General features: G+C 45.1%; 1 protein-coding gene across 1 annotated transcript in view; it reads left to right on the top strand.

The window, feature by feature from the left end:
• The window catches only part of LOC119175915 (monocarboxylate transporter 14), a 32,707-nt gene that overhangs the window by 11,112 nt on the left and 1,686 nt on the right, over positions 1 to 19,909 (top strand). Inside the window, exons 2-3 of the mRNA XM_037426956.2 lie at positions 13,650 to 13,793; positions 17,538 to 18,635. Of these exons, the coding sequence (XP_037282853.2) occupies positions 13,650 to 13,793; positions 17,538 to 18,635 (1,242 nt within the window). The remainder of the gene's footprint in view (positions 1 to 13,649; positions 13,794 to 17,537; positions 18,636 to 19,909) is intronic.

Here is a 19,909-nt window from a genome sequence, read left to right as displayed (position 1 = left end):
TGCCCTGATACCGTACGAAATCTTTTTACAAACAGAATTGATATGTTGCTGAAATTTTAGATGTGTGTCCATTATAACTCCTAAAAATGACGTATGGTCACTTAAAGGAATAACTATTGAGTTCACATTAAGGTAAGAAATAAATGATAGTTTTTTTGTTTGGTGAATAAAAAAGCATAAAACAGGTTTTGCAAGGATTAATCAACAATCTATTACAGTTGCACCAGTCAACAAGACAATTAAGGTCAGCTTGAAGTCTTGACACGAGAGTCACTAAATCCAAGTGATGAGAAAAGAGAGTCGTGTCATCAGCGTAAAGTAAACAGGAAGAATAATTAAGGCAACGTGGTAAATCATTTAGGAATAATAAAAGTAATAATGGACCCAAAATTGAACCTTGCGGAACACCTCTTGTAATGGGGTTGAAACTGGATGTAAAATTATCGACCGAGACCACCTGCAACCTATTAAGAAGAAAGCTCTGTAATAGCGTTAATGCGGGACCAGTTATGCCATAGTACTCGAGTTTGCGAAATAGGATGAAATGATCAATACTATCAAATGCTTTAGTAAAGTCGACGAAGACAGATCGTGCGATGTTACCATTATCAATGAATGATCTCATTTTGTCAGTGAAACAAGCAATTGCAGTATCAGTGGAAAGACCAGCCCTAAAACCAAACTCACAAGGAGAAAGTATGTTAAATTTGCTTAAATATTTAGATATTCTTATTTCAATTAGTTTTTCCAAAATTTTATCCAGGAAGGGAAGGACAGATATGGGCATGTAATTGCACATACTGAGGGTATCACCTTTTTTAAATACTGGCACTACCTTCGCAACCTTTAATGAGTGGACTTGGTGGCACCGACCAGGGACCGATGCTTATTCCTGCTCTTTTCGTTGTGCAGATTGCGCTATGGCCTAAAGGCCTCTCTACCGGGCTGGTCACGCATCTGCACACAAATGGAACTACGCCAGTAATCGCCGATGACACAACCACAGGGAACGAATCTGCGCAAGCGCCTGCGATCTTCTACGCACCTCTACAGCGCAGCTACCACGCCACGGACGAGATCTCGTCGACGCAAGCAGGCGCCCAACAGTATAAAAGCCTGGCTCATGACACGAGACACTGTAGTGGACTTGGTGGCACCGACCAGGGACCGATGCTTATTCCTGCTCTTTTCGTTGTGCAGATTGCGCTATGGCCTAAAGGCCTCTCTACCGGGCTGGTCACGCATCTGCACACAAATGGAACTACGCCAGTAATCGCCGATGACACAACCACAGGGAACGAATCTGCGCAAGCGCCTGCGATCTTCTACGCACCTCTACAGCGCAGCTACCACGCCACGGACGAGATCTCGTCGACGCAAGCAGGCGCCCAACAGTATAAAAGCCTGGCTCATGACACGAGACACTTCAGTGGACTTGGTGGCACCGACCAGGGACCGATGCTTATTCCTGCTCTTTTCGTTGTGCAGGTTAGTAACAATTACTCGGTAACCTCATTAATAGACGATGATGTAACCCTGATGGTGCTGCCAAGTCCACGCTTTCTTGTTGCCCTGATTGCTGATTGCTATGATGTGTGTAAGCTGCTGTTACTAACATCGGGTGATGTTGAGCTAAATCCCGGTCCGAATTCTGATTCGGAATCGGACACCCGTCCCAACAATGACATTTTAAAACAAATACTCAAAGAACAAACTAAAACAAATAAAACGTTTAAGGAAGTAGTGGCTAATTTGAAAAAGGTTGAACGAACTGTGGATAATATGGAAACCAGGCTCACTAAAATCGAAATTGATATGGAACGACTTAAACACTGCGAAGAAAAATTGGCCGAGTATGAAAGTAAGCACGCCACCATGAAAGATGAAATTGGAAGTCTTGCACTTAAAATGGATGATTTAGAAAACAGAAGCCGACGTAATAACTTGATTATCTATGGTGTAACGGAAGAGTCTGACGAAGATGCTATCTTACTGGAAAAGAAAGTAAAAGATGACATTCTGAAACAAACACTCGGTATCGAAGTAAAGACCATCGAAAGGATTCATAGAATAGGCAACCATAGAACCAGCCAGGGAAGGCCAATAATCCTACGTCTCTTCGACTACAGTGAAAAAAACAAAATCTTATCTTGCTGTTATAAACTCAAGGGTACGCCCTTATCCGTCTCCGAAGATTTTTCCAAAAGAGTAAGGGACATGCGCGCGCACTTATGGCACTCTGCGGCAAACGAAAGGGCCAAAGGAGCAAAAGTCAAACTGTCGTTCGATAAACTGAAAGTCAATGATAAAGTTTATACTTGGGACCCAGTAAAGAATGCTAGAACAGATATATCGAAGAAAGCGGGTCCACCACGAAACAACCGACCAACTTCATCTAAGCATAAAACTTCTACAAATAAGAAAAACTCGAAATGACAGCACAGTACTAAAACACTTAGAATCGTTTCCCTCAATGCCAGAAGTGTGCTAAACAAGTTTGATGAACTAGAGAACATAATTTCGTCCTACCAACCTCACGTTCTAATAATAACAGAGACTTGGCTTCACTCCGGAGTACGTGACTCGGAAGTCGTCCCTCCCTCATACAGACTGCTCCGTAAAGATAGAGGGTCAAGAGGCGGGGGCGTAGCGGTAGCAATTAAAAAAAAATATCAAATCCTTTGAACTCGATGGCATTCCCGACCACGAAAGCGTCTGGTGCAAAATAACATATTATGATAAAAGTATAATTGTAGGAGGGGTATATCGGCCTCCAAATGCGGCACCTGACTACATTGAAGTGATTCATGATTATCTTTCAAAGCATACTAACTCTAGGTCAAAAATTATCCTTGCTGGGGATTTTAATCTTCCCGGAATAAATTGGAACAATGGTTCACATGATGGTCGTGACGTTGCTAGTTCAGAATTACTACTGGACGTAGCGTTCGCGTTTTCATTGAATCAACTAGTAACTGATAACACTCGGATCACTGCGACGTCATCGTCTTTACTTGACCTAGCGTTTGTAAGTAGTACATTAGAAGGTTCTTCTGCGTCCATCGAGAATGGCATTTCCGATCACAAATCGATTACCTTAACCTGCCCTATTTCATGCGCGAAGAAATACAAAAAGCCACTACCTACTTACTTTAAAGATTACGCACGTGCAAATGACCCTGCTGTGCTACGTTTCCTGGAAACACAATTTCATGAATTCATTGAGCTTACAGACGTAAAAGAACTTTGGGCGCATTTTAAAAGCACTGTTAAATATTGCGAAGACACATTCATTCCGAATAAAAAGAAACGCATCAACCGAGAATACCCTTGGATAACGCGTGAGATAATTCAACTGAAAAGAAAAATAAAACGACGGCAGAAAAAGGGAACCAAAAACAACGTACGTGATCTTATCGGGACATTAAAGCATAAAATGTCAGAAGCAAAAACCCGCTTCTTTAACACTACGTTAGCTTCGTTTATGGCGCACTGTCCCAAAAAATTCTGGCGATACTTATCAGATGAACGAGACTCAATCTCACAAATTAAAAATTCGGAACAAATCATTAAAGATCCCGAACACATTGCTAATGAGATGAACAAGTTTTTTCAGTCAGTTTTCACGAAACATACCAGTAATGCGCTACTACCTCCTTATACTGTGAAAATACCCATGGAAGAATTAATCATAAATGAGGAGGGCATACTTTCTCTATTACAAAAGCTTGATCAAAAGAAATCTACGGGCCCCGATCAAATCACTAACTCATTTTTAAGCCGATACGCTAATTGGACATCTAAGTATCTCTTTAAAATATACACGTTATCTCTTCAAACTTCACAGATACCAGACGACTGGTGCAATGCTGTAGTAGTTCCTATACATAAATCAGGCCCCAAACTAGAAATAAGCAACTACCGCCCAGTGTCACTTACGAGTTCGTGCTGCAAAATAATGGAACATGTAATTTTCAAGGCCATAATAACCCACCTAGAAACAAACGAACTTCTCTACAAACAACAGCATGGTTTCAGATCAGGCCTCTCAACTATAACCCAATTAGCTGAATTAACTCATGACATAGCCAACGCAATCAACGATAACGTCCAATTAGATGCTATATTTTTAGACTTTTCTAAGGCGTTCGACGTTGTCCCACATCTGGATTTAGTCAAAAAACTAACGGCTTTTGGTATTGATATCAAAATAATATCCTGGATCAATAACTTCTTAACTAAACGGAAACAAAGCGTTAAAATTGACAATCAGCTATCAGAACCACTTGATGTTTATTCTGGTGTACCTCAGGGATCGGTTCTTGCACCTCTGCTATTTTTAATGTTTATTAACGACATCCACTTTTCCGTTGAGAACCCTATTCAGATGCGTCTGTTTGCCGACGACTGTGTCGTGTACACAGTCGTGCGCAATTCAGACGACCAAACTAAACTTAACAATTCACTTCAGGCAATTTATTCCTGGTGCAATACTTGGGGCATGAAATTAAACACATCAAAAACGCATTGCATTTCTTTTACAAATAAGAAATCCCCCCTTAACTATACATATAGGATTGGAAACTCAATTATCGAAAAATGCAATCAAGTAAAATACCTAGGCATTACACTCACGCCGAATCTTAACTGGGAACCACACATCTTGGCCATGTGTCAGAAAGCGGAAAAGAAATTATCTTTCTTAAGAAGAAAACTGCGCAATGCACCACCACATATTAAAATAAATGCCTACAAAACACTAATTAGACCATGTTTAGAGTACGCCGATCTCATCTGGAGTCCACATCAAAAGTACCTGATTAGTAAAATAGAACGAATACAAAAATTGGCAGTAAGGTTCGTATATTCAGAATTCGCGAGGCAGTCCAGTACCGCAGATTTACTCGCAAGGGCAAACTTAAAACAACTTTTTCAACGCAGAATAATGTCACGATTAAAATTCCTTTACCAATTATATCATGGTCATTTCCACATATCACGCTCTCATTATCTGCAAGATCCACTTAAACAATCATTCCGACTAAATCATTCTAAAACAATACGCCAACCTTTAAGTCGTGTAAACGCTCACAAACATTCACTTTTTCCGTCAGCTATCTCCCTCTGGAACAGCCTACCCAACGACATTGTTTGTTGTAGTACGATTGACTCTTTCATCAACCGCATACAGTGTATTGAATTTGCACCATGATTTTTTTTTCTTTTTTTTTGTTTGTTCATTTTTTTTTCTTTTTTTTTCTCTGGCAATGTATGTATTTCGATGTATCTGTGTACCCACTCCTGCTTGGGCCGTGAAGGGCCTGCAGTATATTCAAATAAAAAAAAAATTTATCCGGGAAAACACCGTACTTCAAACAGCGGTTAAAAACATGGCTTAATATAGGAGCTACAAGATATCTTACAAGTTTAATGTGCTTTGAATGAATGTTGTCTAACCCAGCTCTGGTAGTTTTTAATCCAGAAATAATTGAGGAAATTTCAGAAGCACACGTAGGAAAAAGAAACATCGACTGAGGGCTGTGAGAAAACGGAGGTACATAGTCTGAGCAGAAGGGGACTGCAAGGCTAGTGGAAAAGTGTACATTAAAGGCGTTGGCCACGTCACTGGCCGCAGTGAGGGCGACGTTGTCGACACGAATAGAGGTAACTTTTCTGCGCGACTGAGTGGAATTTAAAAATTCTTTTAAAAGCTGCCATTTTTTCCCCGAGTTATGTCCACAATTCTGTAGTTCCACAATTCTGTAGAAAGGCTAAACTTTGTTTAGCCTTTCTCAAAAGTGTGGCTAATGTGCTGGAGTAAGTTTTATAGCGTGATTTAAAGCGTGAATTAAAAGGCTGACGTTTCGTCTTTTTATATAGGTTCTCTTTTTTGCGAAGAGATCGTATCAGTGATTGTGATAACCAAGGGCACCGTGGGGCGAAGTAGCGTCTGTTAGATGATTGCAATGTAGTTGAACGCTCGACTGCTGAATAAATAGCGTCGTAGAACCTGGTCAAGGCCTCTTCAGGATCATTCACGGCATATACACTGGACCAATCTTCATCGGCAATGAGCATGCAGTACTTGTCTGAATCAAAGTGATACTTTTGACGTATTATGTTGCTACAAGTGATGACCTGTTCAAAATATAGGAATACAGGAAAGTGATCTGTGATGTCACTCTCAATGACACCAGCGTGACTGACGTCATCAATGTTTGTGAGGATGTGATCGATTGATGACCGTGAACCGTTATCAGAACAGCGTGTTGGTACAGATATTAGCGATTTAAACCCAAAACTATGAAAACAAGTCTTATACTCGAGAGCAGAATGGTTAGAGGAATCTAGTAAATCAAAGTTCATATCGCCCATAATTATTATACTCTTGCGCTCAGTAGTAAGTTTATCAAGCAAAAGATGAAGCGCATTACAAAAAGCGGAGGGGTCACTGGAAGGGGATCGATAGACAGTAGCAAGAAAAGTTTTTCGTTCATTCTGACAAAGACCCGGCAGATCGATTTCCAACCAAAGAGATTCACATTTCGCCACATTTAGGTTTAAATCGTTGCGCCTTTTATACAGAATGTTGTTTGATATAAAAATGGCGGAGCCACTATGACGATCATCAGTTCGGTGAGCATATTCGCTTACATACCCGGGAAAGCCATACAAGTCCCCATGACCAGGCGATAACCAAGTTTCGGAGCAACAGATAGCCGAGAACTGATGATTAAGGGAAGCTAGTAGAGTGGTAATACTGTCACAATTTTTAGGGAGGCTACGAGCATTGAAATTAATCGAAGAAAAACACCAGTTCTGCGAAGAAATGTTATTAAAGTCACTCGGAAGAAAATAAGCCATGATGTTTTTTTTTTTTCAAGCTTACGTTATTTCACACCTATGAGTTGAACACATGTAGATCGACATCACTGACAATTCTGTGCACTACACTATCGAGAGTTTGTCTTGCCTTAATAACACAATTGTCAGTCCACAGAAAAGCCCACTTCATTTGTTTCTTGAGAGCAAGTGCTTTAGAAAACAGACGCTTATTATCAGACGTCAGGTGCTCATTAACATATATAGGCTTTTCCTGCGCTGCCGAAAAACCGAGCAAGTCTGTTTTTGGGCGGAACTTCCGAGCCTTCTTCAGAAACTCTGTGCGCATGTCGCGCACAGAGATTTGAGAATTCTGCACCCCTTTTGAGAATTCCTGCTGACGACCGCGGGTATTTGTAACCGCATTTGAGAACAAACAGGATCCCAATCTTTAAACAAGTACAGAGAGAGACACCACGGAAACGTACGCAAAAAAAAAAAAAAAACGATAGGGCTCAGTATAGACGGTTTCAAGGTCACAAGCGTTGTACCCCGAAAAACTTCCGGTCCCCTTATTTACCAGCTCCTAATGTGGAAACAAAAAGCACGTTTCGAAGGTCATTTCATATGTAAGAAATGTCTCTCTTTAGTTTCTCAGATAAAGGGAACGTGCAAAGTTCAAGGGAATCTTTTATAATTTTTATGTTGCTCAAAAGAACATTTGTTCGAATATATTTTGCCACATAAGGGAAAGAAAGTGTACAAAATGAGCGGGCTATTTTCGAAAGCTCTTTTTGCCCACCGATGGGATTTCGGCACATCTGGGGACGTAACCACATGTCATCAAGGGGCAGTGTTTTTAAACAGTGAAATGGTCTATAGAAATCCCACATACGCCTTCAGTTCTAGGCGTAAAAGCTTTTATATGTGTGTACGGGGTCCTACAGCTCGAAGAGCCTCTAGCAGCTGTGTGCACGGTATCACGCCTAATGAAAGCGTCACCTAATGAAAGGCGCGACGCAGCTGGTAATAAGCGCTCGGCCTTCGGCCTTCACCTTCAGAAAACACCGGATGGGAAATGCTTATATCGAGAAACGCGCAGCCTCCTCCCATACGGGGCTGGAAGGGCGTCACATTTTAAGTGGTCTCAAGTGGTCAAGCATGTTGCGCACAACGACAAGGAGAACGGGTTTTTGGTTGTTTCATAGGCAGCCGCCACCATGAACAACAGGAAAAGTATCATGCCCTTATCGCGCACCTTGAATAACGTGTGCAGTGGTGTGCATCGATATCTTTATTCATTTCGCATTTGTAAGCATGTTAAAAGCATTACACATTATCTTCACAGGAATTTCACGTGCTGCCGAGGCTTTTAGCCAAGGTTGAAAGCCTTTAAAGTACACACAACGTAATGAATTCTACAGACAGTGAAGTCAAAGAAGGCTACTATGGCGATGTATCGATTGTCATGGCCCAACGGGGAAGCATGGAAAGTATAGACGATTTTTTGTTGTCTTTAGTCGTAATGTGGCAGTTATAATACAGCCTTAGATAAATAAAGTGCTAAATTGACAGCGCTGGCTAACGCTTCCAGGTTTAGATGCACAGCAGTATATACATTGAAGTGGATGGGAGGACCACCCCCGCTGCTCCGTCATGTGAAAGTTGTAGCTGTACAGTCCCGAACAGTGGTACTTTCATCCACTTTAATTGATTCAAATTTACATCATAATTAGCAGATTCCATTATACACTGCGAATTGTGTCCATATTCTCTCCTTGTCTTTATTATGTGTTGATTTCATTGGTTTGTACATAACAATGAATACGATTTGTCAATCGAGTCCTCTTCCTTTTTTTAATTTTACGTATACCATTTCCAGTATAAGTTCTCCTGTTCTTATTTTTTTCCCTAAAGGAAGCCTGCAACGCAAATTAGGAGCGAGGTTTTCATTGCTACTTCTTCAACTGTGCGAGTGCCAATGCCAAAAATACAGCTGTGATAATATTATTCTAACGGAGACATCGTTTTCAGACTTGAGTGACACACAACGGCTATTTTTTGGCATTGGTAGTGACGCTTCATCACGTGGGAGTGACGACATGGGCCGTTCATCTTGATTAACTTGAACTGAGAAATCGCAGATAATAATCATGGGTTGCTAGTTGGGCCACAGTATTGCTCGCTGAAATTATAAACACACTCTTTACACTTCCTCGGATGCAAAAGGGTTTCGAGCTGGATTCACTGACGTAAACCAAATCACTTGATATGACACGTTTAGACTGACGCTAACGATTAGACGAGATGCGCAACAACCGCAGGGTTTATCCCAATCCACTTCACTCCATAACGAGACGTGAGGTAGCCCTGGTGAGACGTGCCTACGCGCACTTTTTAATGGCAGCCCACATTGAGTACTACAGGGCTAGGACGGGTCTCCTAGCCTGCGTAGCCTTCCGTGCCTTCTTGGATAACGCTCACGTTCTCTGGGACTCCGGGTGGTCGTACAGCCACGGATGAGAGCCTCAAACACATGCCTACATACAAAGACCTGCGATGAGTGGCTGGCTGTGGCTGGCGTACTCGTCCGCAGGCATCATGAAGGCGCTACTAGAACATTTGAGGCTTCTAGGCCTATTTGATGGCTAGGCCTTCTAGATGCGAAGCAGCTCTTTGAATAGCCTGTGTAACGCTGTCCCTCCATTTACACCGCTCCCCTCGCGGCAGGTGTTGGAGTGGCGCCAAGTAGCTGTCAGCTCTTTCCCGCTTCACCCTCTCCACCACTCGCAACACTCGAGCCCACTCCTCCCGTTGGCATAATCTCGCCCGTGCCACTTCAACGCACTGCGCCGTGTCGCATGTAGGCAGACAGAAATTAGGTGCCTTTTTCCTTTTCCTTACGAACCACTAACCAACCACTTCTCTCCATTTGTCGGCGAGAAGAAGCCGCGAGCCGGCGGGTGCGCGCGCTGCGCGTCTCGAGAATCTCGCGGCGCCGACAATCTCGCGAGAATCTCGCGGCGCCGACAGCGCGCCGCTACTTGCCGCGCGATCGCGCCGACGGGTGGACGCTAGTGTGCGCGTATGTACCTTTCCCGGCTGTCGCCGGCGTTGCGAGGCTTAGCGAAGCCGATCGCGTTCGCGAATGGCGACGTAAACAGCGACGAGGCGCGAGCCAGGGAAGCTGAACGCATGCGTAGGCAGTGAAGACCAGTGACACCGACGAGGTGCGAGACAAGAACGCCGATTGCATTCGAGAGTGCAGACGGCGTGCGGGTAACATCGACGAGACGCGAGCCAAGGAAGCCGAGCGCAAACGTTTTCAACGCCTCTTCCCCCCCCCCCCCCCCACCCGTGTCATTGCGTTTTAAACAAACGTTTACTCGAGTAAACGCTACACCGAGTTTCGCTTCAAACATTTCTCCCAATACTCGCGTCGACGCCTGTTTCAACCTGGTCAACACAGTGCCCACCACTGCTGCTTCGCATCCCATCAGGGTTACCTTCTAGGAGATAGTTTATAGCTTTTTAATTTGGTAGATCCGGAATGAGGTTCATTTATTTTTTTAATAAAGTTGTTCCCTTTCTCTTAACATAAAAATTTGAAAATTCGTCATTGCCATACCGGACAACGCAAAGCGGTGAAGTGAAATGCGAAAAGTAACGTTTTTTTTTTCTCGCCGCCCGCTGAGATTTTCAAGCTTGAAGCCTAATAACATCCGTTATCGTGCACCGATTTCGATAATTCTTTTGGCGTTCATATCAGTATTCGAAGCTTTTTGCACTCCGGTACTGGGGAATGCAGAAAAAAGAAAGTTTCACCGCCCTTTTAAAATGCGAAGTGGCTTATCATGTCAGCATCGTTAGCATTGGTGGTAGAGAGCTTACGGTGGTCAGCTGCTGGCCCCCAAGGTCGCGGGTTTGATACCAGCCGCCGCGGTCGCATTTTAATGAAGGCTACATGCAAGAGGCCCGTGTACTATACAAGGTGTCTCACGTAAGTTTAGCCAGAGTTTAAAATATGCCGAAACACGCAATTACGACGTGACCAAACGTTGCTCACCGTTGCCTGAAGTTAGGCTATTTTTTGTGTTCTGAAATATTGTATAATTAGATATGTTGAATTTACTACATTTGCAAGAAAGGAACATAGTTGAAAATTCAATAAGAAAGTTGTAGATCGGTTTGCAAAACGTGCAAATAAATAGTTTTAAACTTTATATCTGTTAGATATTAGTGTTCATCTGCTACTTACAAATGCCCTTCATAGTAATAAGGGCTGCAGCGCGAGCACGAATGTGCTAGAAGAAACAGACAAAGTCGAGGTACGGAAGGCAAAAACCAACTAACCCAAATCGCCATTCTTTTACAAATGCCCGCTAAATACAAACAAATACCACGTTACAAACCCTCTCGTGCACCAGGGCGCGCAATGATTCTAGTGCTCCCTAACGTTCCGCGTACGAACGACCATGGCATTTGCGCCCTTGTGCTGTCTCGGCAGGGCCGCAACGGTGGTGGTAGCTTTACGACGAGCTTTACAACAACGCATCATTCCATCCGTCGTGGTGTGCCTCAAGGTGGTGTTCTTAGCCCCACGCTTTTCAGTCTAGCGCTCCCCGGCCTGGTTGACGCACTTCCAGAATCTGTACAGCTATCAATATATGCAGATGACATCTGCATCTGGATGTCAGGCGTAACACGCCTCCGTTTGCGTGTCCGGCTTTAGAGAGCGGCTACACTAGCGACAAAGTACCTGGAAGAACGGGGACAATAGAGCTGTTATCAGAGGAGTGCTCGCTTATAGAATTTACGCATAAGATGATGAGCCCATATGTTATTAAGATCAACGGACACACGATCTAGTACATGAAGACCCACCGATTCCTCGGAGTCATAGTTGACCGCGACTTCTCCTGGAGCCCTCACATCGCCCACATGAAAACTAAACTCACCATGATCACCCACGTGCTTAGGTTTTTTGCTAGAAAAACGTGGGGTGCATCGGTACGAGCAATGCTTCAACTCTACACTGTTCTGTTCCACGGTTATATGCGGTTATATGGTTTACCCGTGCTTTGCGGGATCCGAAGAACAAACTTGCGCGTCCTCCAGTCGATCCAAACCCAAGCACTGAGAATTTGCCTTGGTCTCCCGAGATGCGCGTCTACAGCAGCGACAGTCATCATTGCGCGTGATTATCCAGTCAACGCATACATCCGCGTAGACGCTTTGAGAATGCACATAAGACATTCCGCTCGGCTTCCATCTCATCACCTCGCCTAACTTCGAACTTCTAGGCCCCACTCAGCGTTCAGCGCAACTGTAGCTCAGCATTGGGCAGTGCTTCCATTGCACTTCACGCATGCAGCACGGCCGCCGATAGCATTGTGTTGCCTACACCCACTAATACTTATAACAGATATAACCCACTAATACTTTACAGATATATAAAAACACTAATACTTAACAGATATAAAGTTCAAAACTATCTATTTGGACGTTTTGCAAACCGATGTATGGCTGCCTCATTGAAATTTTTTATCCATCTTCGTTCCTTCAAAAGTTAATTAATTAAACATATCTAATTAAACAATATTTGAGAACACACAAAATAGTCCAACTCCAGGTAACGGTGAGCAACATGCATTTGGTCACGTCGTAATTACGTAATCCGGCATATTTTAAAACTCTGGCTAAAATTACGTGAGACACCCTGTATACGATGCAAGTGCACGTTAAAGAGGTCAAAGTTTCCGGAGTACATGACGTGCGTCATATGGTATCCATGTTTTGAACATTTGGCAAGTTAAAGCCTATATATTATTATTAATATTATTATTATTATTATTATTATTATTATTATTATTATTATTCGGTGAACATTGTGGACAGAATTTCCCGACAGGTGGGGAGGAGCTGGCGAATTAGTGCAAACAAAACAATATTTCGGGGCATGACGGATATGCTTTATGCGATGACAAGTAGCCGAACAAGGCGAGAACCATTTGGCGTGGCTATTCTTCGAGGACATACCGTGGCGCCACCTACGTGATGCCGTCACTCATAGGATGCCGGGCTGACTTTGTCTGCTATAGAACACCGCGTTTCCTGCGCTTTTCCTGTGGGCACCGTGCGCGCTTCCCCTTGTTTTGAAGCTCAGTGTTTAAAGAAGTGGTAAGACCTGGCAATATGGGCAAGCAAACTGCGAATGGACGCCCCCGGTGGCACTCTTGTGTTTAATTTGCATCGTAAAAGGTGCAGCCATGGGGGATGATGCAAGTGGTGCCGCGAAAGCAAAGCTGCCGTATTCCACAACTACGCATCCTATCTGTGACGTCAAAACGATCGCAGCGCTGGCCTGTCTATAGTGGAGGCCCTCGCAGCTAATACACTGTATGTCACACGAGCGCCGCTTTTTTATTCGCACGATTGCCGTAAGCACGAAGTGAACGCGCAGCTGGATCGCTTTTATTCACGAAGTACGCGTGTGGTCACGTGACATTTCCTAACACCCCGCACCAGGTTTTGGCCTTGATACCGTTCAGGAGACAATGCAACCCAACTAAAACGATAAGGAACTATTTAAAGCTTAGCCAACACCGTCAGAATTTATGACGTCACGGTGGCTATAGTGCGGGGATTTCATGACGGCGTCACCACCTGCAATTTCTTTTCGTGCGTTTATTTGATTGCCAAGCGCCTCCTCCCAACGATTGCTTTGGCCTCGTAAAAGAGTCATTCTCTCAAGCGAGAACCACCTTTTCTCTTTTTAGTGTGCCGTTCATACCGAACTCTGCATTTCTAATTCCTCTGATACGCAGGTCCTCTGTGGGGCCTGCTGACCAAGGTCCTGTCACTGCGGACCCAGACCTTGTTGGGCTGCCTGATCGTCGGCGTGAGCAGCGTACTGTGCTACTTCGCGCGCAGCCTCACCGCTGTGATCGTCTTGCAAGGCATCTGTGCGGGTACGTTGAGTAGTGCTAGGGTCTTCGGTCCGCATTCGTTCCTTTGTATCGGCATACCAGTTCCATGCAGTATAGATGTTGAAGCAACTATAAAAAAACACGCTTCTCAGTGTGTAAGACGTTAGAAGAATCATTGCGAATCAGAAGCACGAAAATAGAGTGCGCGAGCTGTCTTTTAGCGATGGCAGAAGCGTCTTACGCAATGAAATAAAGAGAGAGAAAAAATAAGACCACACTAAAAAAAAACGACAACAAGAGAAAGTGGAGTATTTAGAAACACACGTAGAAACTCAATTGAATCGATTTAGTAGCTTGGCGGTTACAATGTCGCACAGCTTACTTTTTTCCATCAAAATAAAAAACAAACACACGACTGTGTTGTTGTCATTATTGTTTTTATCGGCTAAACTTTTTCACTCGTTTGTTAGAACATAAAACAGGAAAGAAAAATAATACGTATACATGTATAATGTCTTATATCTGGCAAGTTCAAACGTTATCATTTGAGCAGAGAGGTTACCGTGGTGCACACTTTCAATGTTGTGCTGTTAAGCTCGAAGGCGCGGGTTCGGCATCCGTTCGGCACGCGGCAACAGCACCGGCCAAAACACCAATGTACTCAGGCCACTTAAAACAGCAGTCGGCCGCATTGGAGTGGCGGTTATGATTCTCGGCTGCTGACTCGAAAGACGCGGGTTCGATCCCCGCCACGGCTTTTCGGTGAGGACGAAACGGTAGAGGCCCGTGTATATATACTGTGCGATTCCAGAGCACGTTAAGAAACACCAGGTGGTCGAAATTTTCGTTGCCCACCACTATACGGCGTCTCTCATCGCCATATCGTGGTGTTGGGTAGTGATTGATGGATTTGTGGGGTTTAACAAAACCACCGTTTGATTATGAGAGACGCCGTAGTGGAGGGCTCCGGAAATTTTGACCACCTGGGGTTCTTTAACGTGCACCCAAATCTGAGCACACGGGCCTACACCATTTCCGCCTCCATCGGAAATGCAGCCGCCGCAGCCGGGAATCGAACCCGCGACCTGCGGCTCAGCAGCCGAGTACATAAGCCACTAGACCACCGCGGCGGGGGTGTTGGGTAGTGAAACCCCTGACTTTATTATTGGCCTAAGAGGAAGTGGTCAAACTTATCTGTACTGACCCACTATGGATTGTATCATAATCATATCGTGGTTTTGGCACATTAAAAATTACATGCTACAGTGACTAAGTGCAGCACTCGTGGAAGGAAACAGGACAATTTAGGGGTAAGGAAAGCTCATAATGTTGTTCCCACCGTGTTCAATTCGGTTTGTATCAGCGTGATTTTGACTCGGACGCGTAGATCAGGGCCAACATTATGTTCAGAGATTAGATTTGTCGTGACATGACGTGGTTATCAGGCGCAATTGCACATGCCAGTCATCAGATTGTTGTCGCATTTGAATCCTTAAATAAGCATACACAGGGTACATCCACTGCAACGCGTCGCACTGTGCTTCGAGGGTTGCACGTATGCGGACGGCTGTTAGCCAGTGCCCGGTGGTGTGAACGAAAAATTAATGCAGTGGGCGTCTAATAAGGTCTTTAATTTTTAGAAATGTTTGTACAGTTAATACGCGGAAACGACTGATCGATGTTGGCAGGTGAGCCTCCAGGTAAGTTACCAGTGGTTTGTGTCATCGGCACCAAAACTGTACGCGTTACATCAGAGAAGTTAGGGGTTTGTGGGTTTCCAAAGAGCGATCTCACGGATAAGTGCGTAAGGGAACATCACAGACCAGTGTCAGAGAAATCTGGCTGACTGAAGCCAGCTGCCAGCCACCATGCTCCCGCTGAGATGCCTAGATACCCCTCCCCCACCCCATACTTCCATCCTCCATGACACCATGGCGTGCCACTATGAAAGTTTTCAATCGAACTGGGACACAGAAGTGCGCAAGCGAAAACTTTAGTGAATGCTTACCTGGGCGTTCTCTAAGATGGTGCTGGGCAGTGATCATTACGATAGTGCGGTGGTTCCACAGAACCTGCACGAGTACCACTGATACATATTGTCAGTATCGTGCACCGATGCCTAGCACGAGTATACACCTCGATGTTGGCCGTCAGTCGCAGAAAATGTGCGCTCGAGTAGCTTCTGCAAAAACAAAAACAAAAAAACAAAAAACAAAGAGCACCGACATGATACAAGGTTGTGGTTGAAGGAACGCATAGTAGTAACATATGCAGAGCCAGCCACCTAAATCCGCTGAAATCAGGAAACTTCTGCGCAGCGTTATCACTGGCTTCAAAACCACTCACTTCTGACAACGCCCCAGCCCTCGCGCAGCAGGTTATAGCACTGCCCGTTTGGCACAGCTTGCACAGCGCATGTACTACTGGCATGTGCGTATGTGCTCAGATATTACGCATCGATAGGCAATCCTTTCCCATTCCCACGCCTGGCTCTAGCGTGCTGTTGAGCTATACAGACAGAGAGGCAGACACGATGTAGCCGATTCGAAGTCCAATGCCTTGGCTGTCAAGTCATAGAGTGTACTGTATGCGTTGTCACCGCTGCTGTCATAAGGACGCCTACATACACTGGTGCGTCTTGCAAGGGCCAGTGGTGGAGGATAGGGGGGGTTTGAAGTGGCCAAAACGGAGTCGAATGACCATTGGCGATCGATGCCAGCGCGACCGCGCCTTTGAGAGTGCGGCGGATCGCATCGCGATTGGACCGTCGTAGCAATGCTAAAGTGGGTCTATTCATGTATAAAACACAACTATGGCTCAGCAAGCATGTTTTTCGCTTACGGCTTCCTCGGACTGAGGTTCTGAGAACATATTCATTGTGTCTCATTCGCTTACGGCTTCCTCGGACTGAGGTTCTGAGAACATATTCATTGTGTCTCATTCGGACTAATACTCAGCAAAAACACGGCAATATTTTAATTATGGAAGCTGACTCGCAGCCAGAGCCACTGCAGTTATTACTTAGCCGTACCCTAAATGAGACTTACGGAAGTATTACTGAGCTGGCTCACTTGTACCAGTAGGTAGGTTTGTATCGAAGTGTTCTAGATGTATTGGCAAGGAAACATCAGAAGACTACAGTAAGACCTCGAAAGACTGCGTTAAAATGTAATTCTACCGAGTTGAAGCGTTGCAACAGGGACTCCCGATAGCATTCACTGAGAAAAAAAAGTTTACTAAACGAAGCCTTAAGGAATTAATCTCATAACACAATACGATGATCATTAGGCAACCTATAACACAAACTGCACAAAGGTGCAATGTCTAAATATCGTGCAGTCCGACACAATTTCATCTTTTATCGGTACGGAGAATGGGCTCGAAGACACAACGGCCATTAGTGCCACAGACCAAAAGCATCTGTATCTTAAAAGGTGGTCTCGTACACGTTGGCCAAGTTTGCTTGGACATGTGCAACTGTATGCATATCAAACTCTATTTATTTGTTTACTTATTCATCTGTTTATTACTTGCTAATGATACGGGCCCTTCTCGCGATCATGCAGAAGTGTATTCAACTTTGAGTGCCGTTTAAAAATAAAAGGTAATGAAATTATATTCACACATACAAGATCATGAGTACACACACACTGTGGACGAGCAATATGCGTATTATAGTTAACTAAGCTGATGATACAAGAAGGGGAACAACGTTTCAAAATGCTGGAGGTTTGAAGACAAATGCTTAAGTGCTTTGTTTCTGTCCTTCTGTTGTCTGCTTCGCAGGAGTAGGCCAGGGAATCGTGATGCCGACCAAGGACTTGCTCATAGGCTACCATTTCCGGAAGTACCGTGGTTCGGCCAACGGCATCTACTTCATCGGTGGTACCTTGGCGGCCTTCGTCTACCCCATGATCCTGCTGTTGCTCGTCCAGGAGTACAACCTAGGCGGTGCGCTGCTCATCACCGGCGCCCTCCAGCTCCATGCCCTGGCCGGGTCCCTTTTCTACAGAAAGCCTCCTTGGGCCCAAGCGCAGAATGAAACCGAAGCCAGGAGAAACAGCGCAGGATTGAAGGCCCGGGGAGACGACGGAAAATACGTCACGGGCCGCCAAGTCTTCAAGACGCAAGAAACAGCACGCGCTGCTGACAAGGACCACGTGTCAAAGTCCATCGATGGACCGTGCTCGAGAAAGCTACCCGAGAGGAAGGGCGACGTCACGGATGCTGCCGACGTCCTGCGTAACGGTGCCGAACACGGCAATCAGGAAAGCAACGGTTCTAGCGCCTCCGCGAGTGGAGTGGTTGCTTTGCTGAGCAACAAGACCGGAGTTGCCATCGAAGACGAGGTCACCGCAACCTCTGCTGACCGGAAGTACAAAGACAACAAGAACAGGCGGACCAAGTCAGCTGGTGCTGGCCACTTCGGCTTCCTGAAGTACCCGGTCTTCTACATGGTCTTAGTGACGTGCTCTTTTAGTGCCTTCTCAATGCTGCCGTTCACGATACTCGTGGATTACGTGAAGGACACAAACTTCAGTGCCCAGGACGGTGCCATCTTGCTGTCGGTGAGGGCCATCGGCGACGCCATCTCACGCCCGATGTCGGGTGTGCTCTCCGACAGGCGCCTGGTCGACCGGCGGACGCTCATGTGCGCTAGCAAGCTCACCGTGGCCTTGTCGTGCTCGCTGCTGCCGCTGGCGGTGCAGTCGTACCCAGCGCTGCTTGTACTGTGCGTGCTCCTCGGGTGGAGTACCGGTACATCAATCGTGCTCTTCGTGCCCATCATGGCCGACAGGGTTGGAGTGGCTAGTCTTGGACTGTCCATGGGGTTCTGCAGGTTCGCCATGGGTATAGGTCACCTGACATGCCCGCTTATTATTGGTGAGCTACAGATAAAAAATTGGCCCGTATCTGCATGTTAATCTGCAAATGTCGAAAGACGATAATCTTGCATGTGAAGAAAGTGAACAAAACATTTATTTGATGTTCTGCGCAAGAAAATTGGTGAATGGTACTCTGGAGGAGCTGCGTTAGAGTGCCTCGAGCGTGCAGCGGAGGCGAACGAGCACATCAAATGACGTCACACGTGAGACATGAGCGCCATCTGGCAGTTTTCTTGAAAAACGAAGCGCGCGGCTTTCAGACGGGCGGTCGCGCCCGTCTCAGAGGTGTGAAGCTGTAGAACGCAAGGCTATGGGTAGGTGCCACCACCGTGTCGTCCTAGAAAAGCGTTGGAAACACTCGCCTTCTCGTGCAAGCGTTGCATGGTCAGTGCAGCGTGATAAACGCTACGGTCCTTAGAATTATTTATGTAGGCCTTTTCTAGTAAAAGACGCACATACAGAATATATACGTGTTGTTATGGTACATCAGATATGCGCAATAATTGCTTTTTAGTTGACAATCGCACAAGTATGAACGCTGAATCTTGAGCAACATTGGCGGGCGCTGCGGATGGGGTCGGCCATTTGAGGTATCTGCTGGTGGCGTTTAGAGTACCCAATACTGTTAAGACTGAACAAACAGACAAATGTACACACAGACAGACCAAATTTTTGCGTCGAAGGTTCCCAAGGAAGACTATCGTCTTTAATATTGTTGTGAAAGTTAAAGGGAGCATAAGTTTGCGCAGGGCTTTTAAACAACCGGGGCCAAGTTTTTCTTTGTTTTTCGCAAAGGACTCTCTCTACCGCAACAGAAAAGAGAAACAAGTGCCGCGAAGAATGGACAAACTGAAAATGTAGTGATGGTGTGCATGGTGCCCTCTGATTCGTCAGTAGTACCCGTATTTCGGGGGTAAAGATGGGAAGTAAACATTTCTTCGAATGTAACGTGAGGGGTTTGGTCGCCATTAACAGGAAAAAAAAACAGGCCAGGCCATTTACCTGCACATGAAGTAATTATGTGAAATATACAAGTAAAAGGTCCAAGTGAACATAGAAGGCAGAACAGATGCCCACGCTTAGATAATTGGTGCCTCCACCCCTTTGTGATGCATGAAAACATTGCTACGGGCGTAAGTGCCGAACAATATGTGTCACTTTATCAAGCCTCGCCCCTTAAAGAGGAAGACGTGGGCGTGCCTATTTATCATATACTTAACTGAATGTGTATGCGTGTCATACATTTGAAACGAATATGCAGCTCGTAAACAT

This window comes from Rhipicephalus microplus, chromosome 3, assembly GCF_043290135.1.
Source record: "Rhipicephalus microplus isolate Deutch F79 chromosome 3, USDA_Rmic, whole genome shotgun sequence".
Lineage (NCBI taxonomy): Eukaryota > Metazoa > Arthropoda > Arachnida > Ixodida > Ixodidae > Rhipicephalus > Rhipicephalus microplus.
This window is presented reverse-complemented; position numbering and strand designations above follow the sequence as displayed.